An 8,286-nucleotide genomic window follows, 5' to 3' on the forward strand; every position below is an offset into this window, starting at 1 on the left:
TGTGTGTATATATATATATATAGATGCATGTGTATATTATATATATCCATATAATAATAAACTGTAACTACCATCTATCTATATCTAGATGGAAAACATTTCATTCAAAAGCAGAGCAATACACATTCTTTTCAATTTCACATGGAACATTCTTAGAACACAAAACAAGTTTCAGTAGATTTAATAAAATTGAAATCAAATTAATCAACTTCTCACCATATAGCTATGAAACTAGAAATCAACTACAAGAGAAAACCTGCAAACAAGACAAAACAAAACAAAAACAAACATGCAGATGTTGAACAATATGTTACTAAAAACTGTGTCACTGAACATATCAGAGAAGGAACTTATAAAAAATTCCTGGAGACAAGTAAAAACCAATTACCCAATGTTTTAAAATCTATGGGATGCAGCAAAAAGAGTTTTAAGTGAGAATTGCATGGTGATACAAGCCTACTTCACAGGAAAAAAGAAAAATCAAAAATAAAAAACCTGTCCTTACACTTAACGGAAATAGAAGAACAAACAAAAACCAATGTTAGTAGAAGAAAATCAGTAATAAATATCATAATAGAGTTAAATGAGTTAAGGAGTTCCCACTGCAGCACTGTAGGTTAATGGTCTGGCTTGTCTCTGTGGAGGTGCCAGTTCAGTCCCTGACACAGCACAGTAGGTTAAAAATCTGGCATTTCTGAAGCTTTGGCATATGTTGCAACTCCAGCTCAGATTTGAACCCTGGCCCAGGAACTTCCATATGCTGTGGCTGAGGCTGAAACTAGAAAATAAATAAATGAGATAAATAATAAAAATAGAAGAAATTAATAAAATTAAAAGCTAGTTTTGTGAAAAAATAAAATCGATAAATCTTTATCCAGGCTCATCAAGAAAAAGAGAGAGACTAAATTAACAAAATTGGAAAAAAATTACAACTTGTACCACAGAAATACAAAGACTCATAAGAGATTACTACAAAAAATTATATCCAATAAAATGGACAACCTATAACATGAGGAAGAAATGGACAATTTTTCAAGACTGAACCAGGAAGAAATAAAAAATAAGAGCAGATAAATTACCAGCTATAAAACTGATATGTAAAAATAATAAAAACCCCTCTGAACAAAACCTAGGACCAGATGGCTTCACATGTTAATTCTATGAGATATAGAAGAATTAATACCTATCCTTTTCAAACTATTCCAAAAAATTTAAGAGGAAGAAATACTTCCAGACACACTCTAAGAGGCCAACATAACTCTGATACCTAAAGCAGATAATGATACATCCCCACTAAAAACAAAAACAAAAACAAAAAAATTCAGGACAAGAGCACCAGTGAACATAGACACAAAAATCCTTAACAAAATATTAGCAATCTGGGTACAACAATACATTAAAAGTATCATATACCCTGATCAAGTGGGATTTATCCCAGGGATGCAAGGATGTTTCAATATCTTCAAGTCAATGCGATATATCATATTAAAAATTGAATAAATATATCATCTCAATAGGTGCAGAAAAAGCTTTTGACAGAATTCAACATCAGCTCATGATAAAAATTCTCCACAGTGTGGGTGTAGAGGGAACATACCTCAACATCATAAAGGCCATATACGATATGCCCATGGCTAACATTATACTCAATAGTGAAAATTTGAAAGCATTTTCTCTAAGGTAAGAAAAAAAAGAAACTTTGAAAGCCAAGTCACAGGTGTGCTAAATATTGAAGTAAGGAAATAAGAACATAAAAATTCCAATGGTACATACTACAAGAAAATGGACAATAGATAGAATAAAATTGAAAGAAGTAAAATTTCACCAGAGAATGGAATTCTGTGAAATAGACTTAAATGAGTATTCTAAAACTGTAAATTACGCTATCAGAAATTGTGTTATTTGGATATTTTTAAGGAAACATAAAATTCTTTAAAACATTTTGTACAGATTTGAGATATTAGTTATGTTTAGGTTTATTATTATTTAATATAAAGCAGTGTGAATATCATATCTTTCTAACTTGAGATACTTTCTACTAAATCAATATTTTTATAATTATTTATAAGTATAATGCATGTTATTACATAATTTAAATTATTACTACTTAGTAAAATTCACCTCGTCTTGTGCATGTAACCTGGGATATAATTACTAGTCATCAAGGGCATAATTGTAAAAACATGTAAGCATCCTAAGGCATGTTGTGCATGAATCCAGGAAATTGATGTGTGTTGGGGAAAGGGGAAAGGAATAGGATAAGCAAGTCTTATTTGCTTTGTAATTCTATCTGTCATATTTTTTGAAAAATAGTATCAAACATAGCATAATATTTGATAAACTAATTTAATTTATATAATTTAAATTAATACAAAATGTTTAATAAATAAAATAATGTCTGATTTTAAATTATTAAAGTAATAAGTGTTTTCAAGAAAACATGATTGTGATGACAATGATGATGTCAATAATAATAAGAAAATTTAACCATGACCTATGGAAGAGATTTATGATTTTATAAATTGTATAATTTAAAATTTTTACTCTTTTATTGGAAAGATCACATAATCATAAAAATTAAGTTAATTGTAATTATTTTAAATATATCCTCAAAATCCTCACTGAATAGAATTATAAAATTATAAAATTGAGCTATTACATTTGCTTGAAAAATATAAATGGTAATGTAGTAATGAAGAAGGAAAAATGATGAAAATTAGTAGGAAAAAAGAAAAAATTATAATTCTTATCTGATTCCTTAAAAAAGATCCTAAATTCACCTCATTGTTTCTATTCACATAAGGCTATTTATATATATTTTTTAATTTAGAAGGGTGCACAATACAATTGAATAAATTATGTATAATAAAATATAAAATATATAAGAGTAAAAGTAGGAGATTGGAGAAATGAAGGGTTATATAGGACTATTTCATGGAATAGGGATATTTGATTTTTTGGAGAGGAGAGATTCAGTTGAGGCCATAGAAAATGAATTGATGAATGAGAGCATTTTCTGTAAAAATGATTTTAAAAAAAGAAACATCTATCAAGATGTTAATTATAGGATGACAGTTTTGGACCATGTGAATCAATAAACTTAAGCTGCTCATGAGGATGGGATCATTTCTTTGCACAGAGGTTATTGTCAAAACTCATGTAATTTCACCCCAAATCCAAAGATAACTAACACATTAAAGTTGTATTTAACTGATGTTAACAGTGTGAAATTAAAAACAACTCCATCTCAATTGAGCAAATGTCAATATGCACATATCCTAATACCATTCTGCTCTTTTATGATATTACAGTATGACAATCTACTGATCATGAATAGGTTTCATATTGAAGATGTGACATTTCTGACAGTGACATTTTAGAATATGACATTTTCTCAATTGCAACACCTTCCCACACACTTCCTCAGAGCTCCCACCACTTCTCTGTTCCTCAGGCTATAGATGAGTGGGTTGAGCATGGGGGTCACTATGGTACCAAGCACAGTTCCAATCTGGTCTTGCTCAGGTGTGTGGGATGAGGTGGGTGTCATGTAGATGAAGATGGCCTGTCCAAAGTAGAGACTGACCACTGTCAGGTGGGAGGAGCAAGTGGCCAGGGCTTTGCTTCTGCCCTTGCAAGAGTTCATCCTGACAACAGTAAGGAAGATGAGAGTGTAGGAGGTCAGGATGAGAATAAATGGAACCAGGAGAAATACAATGGTTGACAGAAATTTCACCATCTCATAAGCTGATATATCCATACAAGACATTCTCAGGATGGCCGGCATCTCACAAAAGTAATGATTAATCTCCCTGGAACCACATATAGGGAAATTCATTGGGTAGATGGTGTGTACAAGTGCTGCAAGGGCTCCCCCAATCCAGGTTGCAGCAGCCATCTGGAGACAGACCTTGGGGTTCATGAGGACTGTGTATTTCAGGGGGTTACAGACAGCCACATAGCGGTCATAGGCCATGAGAGTCAGTAAGATACACTCAGCAAGGCCAAGAGTGAGAAAAAAGAAGAGTTGAGTAGCACAGGCAAAATAGGAAATGTTTTTCTTCCCTGTAAAATAGTTGGCAGCAATTTTGGGAACTGTGCTGGAGATGTAAGCCAGGTCAATTAGGGAGAGTTGACTGAGCAGGAAGTACATAGGGGTGTGGAGATGGGAGTCTAGCCAGATGAGGAGAATAAGTATGGAGTTTCCATAAAAGGCAATAGTGTAGATAAGGAGGATGATTATAATGAGGAGGTAGGGATGTTTGAACCAGGGAAAGAGTCCCAAGAGGATGAAATCAGTTGAGGTTTCATTCTTCCGGTCCATGTTCTCATTCAAATGTTTTATTCAAACTGAAATATTGCAGAAGCAAAATAATATGTGATGCTTTGATAAAATAATTTAATCTGTTGGTCAGAACCCTTTTCTCTTTATGGCTAAAATATTCTGATAAAAGAGAAATATTAAAACATCATCAAATTAAAATACCTCTTCCTAGAAATCAGCAATGTCATATCTTACAGTTGGCTTCATTTGAGCAAATGAATGTTTATTCTCTTTGACTGAAAATAATCACTAACTTAACAATTATTTTTCCCACATGTTTGTATTTCTTAATGTACTCTTGGTTGATGACATTTTTATTTTTTGCATTTTGCTTTTATAAGTGTCATTTTCTATCCACCTCTATCCCAGAGGATCTCTTGAACTTCCCTTGAGGCTCTCTCAGAAATTTACTCAATAAATTTTTTCAGCTGAATGAGAAAATCTATACATTCTATTTTACTCACTAATCACTAAAATTCTTATTTCATTCAGTTTTCTCTTTTTGTTATTACTTATTTTTTATTATACTTGCACTTGAATAATTTTCTTATTCAATTAGCAACTTAAAGACAGAAGTCATATCCATTTGTCTGTTAATATTTCAGTTATTGTTCGTTGCTCATAGAATAAAAATTCCTTCAATATACTTTCAAGGTGCTGACTAAAGTTCTATAGATGAATTTTAAGATCCTTTCTTTGTAGGAGTGGTGTCTTTCAGTTGATGAGAGATGAATACATATACCCTCATTTATACGATAACAAATATCTAATAAATATTTGTCATATCTCTTAATTCTTAGATCAGCAAATTGATTTCCTTTGTGTGACATAATGATTCACAAGCATGTTTCTTATCTTGCCAAACAATAACAACTGGAAATTTGGCTTTCATTATCAATAATATACTTAAAATAACTATATATGTTATATCAAATCATATTCCTATTCCTTCTTTTATTTGAAGTAATGAAAAGGAAATATTGTATAAATGTCTGATTGTCAATGGAAAGAGATCAGAGTTCTCTGTGTCATATTTCCAAGAAACAGTCACTGTAAATTCTGTCAGCACTTTGGGCCCATGGAATTTTATTTTCTTAAGTTTCCAGAGACTCAGTGTATCTCTAGATTCCCAGGGAGTTTTTTAGAAATTCTCTTTCAATATCTTTCTCTGCCTTCCTATGTTTATCAACATAAATTCTTCCCATAACATTTATATCCATTTTCTCTGATGCAAAATGATGGGAGAATAACTTTGAAAATGATGTTACATGGTTTCCAATTATCACATGTAAAATATAATCTTTTGTCTACAAGTTGAAAAACAGGATTATTATTAAACATGATAGAGTAATTCAATTTGCAGCCATGATTTGGAAATTGATGTAAACACTACAAAATTAATTTGCCCTAGGAATGATACAGGATTGAAAACTCTGCCTGGAATCTAATTGATGAGCAATTTTTGAAACCAATTTGCTCATATTTAAGTCCCTTTCATGTGTGCGTCAATAACCTAACAGATGAACAAATTAGGGATATAAATGTGATATATATTGTATCTTGAAGATATGTTTTATATCATTCACATAATACTATATTTTCTTGAATTTAGGAATCTAGAGTAAAACTAATTCCTGTAGGAGTTCCTGTTGGGCATAGTTATTTAGAATCTGACTGAAGCGGCTCAGGTTGGTGTGGAGGCAGGGGTTCGATTGCTGGCCTGGCACAGTGGGTCAAAGGATCCAGCATTGCAGAAGCTTTAGCATAGGTCATAGCTGAGGCTCAGTTTCAATCCCTGTCCTGAGAACTTCCATATGCTATAGGTGTGGCCATAAAGACCTTGATTTTATCAATGTCTTTATTAGCTTAGAAATCAATGAATAGCTCTAGGATTTGACTGTTTCATATGTAAATGAGGCATTGACCTACTTGATTTATAAGGGTTCTTCTTGCATTCTTGAAAATTACGCATCAATAGATATTGATAAAACCGATGGGCACATACCTATTACATTGAAATAATGATTCAACAACAAACTATGCATTAGCCAAATACAGACTCAGTCTTCACTAAATAATGTACAAGGGGTATATCATAGCAATTCTTGCAAAATATTTTTGTTAAAATGCATATGATTTGCCTTCATATGTTCCATATGCATGACCACGATTTACTCAAGAAATACAAAAAAGAGAAAGTATAATTCTATGAGATATTTTAGCTAAAAATAGTGGAATTCTTTTGTTCCTTCTTGGGAAAGTAAAAAATCCTGTCACACACGCAAGGAACCTAACTTTCTCCATTTCATAAAGTCTGAAACTGAGTGATAAAAAATCAAAGTAGTATTCTTAAAATGTTTTTGTGTGAATGGTTGAAATGTTGGGACACTCTCTCAGAAGGGTGTGCATTGATTGTTCCCATACCTAGCTCACTTTATCGTTTAAATATCTTTGAAATCTTCTCATGGAAAGCAATGTCAAAAAAGAACATGGTCTTTGTTATGGAGGATCCAAGTAGTGCTCCTCTAAGCACAGGGCACAGTAGTTCCTAAAGATGTGTTGTTGGAGGACATTGTCTCCTCCAATGACAGTATAATGGAGTAAATACTAACAAAAATTATAATTACAATAACAGTAGTTAATACTTATAGAAGACTTACTAAATACTGGAGTGCATTACATGCATTCATTTGTTAACTGTTCATATAGAGCTTATCTGCAATCTTGAGGAACTGAGGCAGAGAGGAATGCAGCAATGTGCTCTTAGTACATACTCTGTCAGGGAATGCCTGAAGAGCATGGGGAACCAGGCAGTTTCCAACAGAGCCTCCCTCCATCAAGACGTTATTCTAACTCTCTAGTAATTTAGTACTTACCTTTAATTGTAAAGAAATGAAATTACACATATTATAACTCACTGTAAAAATCTTTCATTTCATGTGGTCCAAACTTACCCACTCTTGATTTTCAATGGTTTATGCCCTAAATCCTTAGTTCCTTGGTGTGGAGACTGGATGAACAATGGACTTGTGGCTGCTGGGGGTGAGGGGGTGGTGGGGGGGGGTGGGAAGGATCAGGAACTTGGCGTTAACAGATGCAAACAATTGAACTTGGAATGGATTTACAATGAGATCCTGCTGTGTAGCATTGAGAACTATGTCTAGATACTTACATCACAACACAACAATGGGAGGAAAAATTTTGTATACATATATGTGTAACTTGGTTCCCATGCTGTACAGTGGAAAAAATAAAATAAATAAATGAATAAATAAATAAATAAATAAATAAATAAATAAAATAAAATTTAAAGTTAACTTCTTGCATGGAACATAATTGTTCTATTAATAAGTAAAAAAATTCTCTTTCCTATGCTTTCAGCACCCTAGTTACCACTACCTTGTGAACGTCCAGTAGCTGCTGCCATCACCCTGTGCATTAAGGCTCTTTTGCATTATATTAGTAAATTCTTGTCTTGAGAAACTGTGTTTCTTACATTTCAAAGGGCTTGAAAATGAATTAATTTCATTTCTGTTCTACATCTTGTTTAGGTCTGAGACTGGCATCTGAGGATTCAGTAATGAATTATGAATTAAATCAAATCTTTCTATAGCTGCTGTATACCACAGAACTTAGAAAACCTTGAAGGATGTCTCATGGGAGTCTGTCCCCAGACTTTAATTAATTATAGATCTAGAATAAATGCAAGGCTCTCAGAAACATCCTATAAACTATAGACACTGTCAAATATTCAATACTTTTTGTTTGCAAAATAACACAATTGGGTTTTGATCATCTCTATGGAAATAGAGATGTGAAAGAAATTACATGTTGACAATGTGAAAGAAAACAATTTGGGTTGCTTGGACTTTGAAAGAGTAGAAAGTAAGAGACAATTTTTAAGGAAAATTATATCTGAACAAACATGAACCCTGTGCAAAATCCTAGGTGAGAAAGCCAAT

The 8,286-nt window shown here is 32.6% G+C and overlaps 1 protein-coding gene across 1 annotated transcript; it reads right to left on the reverse strand.

The window, feature by feature from the left end:
- Positions 1-3,394: 3,394 nt before the first annotated feature.
- Positions 3,395-4,861, reverse strand: LOC125124152 (olfactory receptor 2T27-like). Its single transcript, XM_047774305.1, has 2 exons — positions 4,853-4,861; positions 3,395-4,327 (listed from the first exon to the last, which is right to left on the reverse strand). The coding sequence occupies exon 2, from the start codon at positions 4,322-4,324 to the stop codon at positions 3,395-3,397; it is 930 nt and encodes a 309-aa protein (XP_047630261.1). The 5' UTR covers positions 4,325-4,327; positions 4,853-4,861.
- Positions 4,862-8,286: the final 3,425 nt, after the last annotated feature.

This window comes from Phacochoerus africanus, chromosome 4 (assembly GCF_016906955.1).
Source record: "Phacochoerus africanus isolate WHEZ1 chromosome 4, ROS_Pafr_v1, whole genome shotgun sequence".
Classification (NCBI taxonomy): domain Eukaryota; kingdom Metazoa; phylum Chordata; class Mammalia; order Artiodactyla; family Suidae; genus Phacochoerus; species Phacochoerus africanus.

What these genes read in the sequence shown, in the direction of transcription:
- LOC125124152 (XM_047774305.1), bottom strand. Translation starts at nt 4,324, where the DNA reads ATGGACCGGAAGAATGAAACCTCAACTGATTTCATCCTCTTGGGACTC.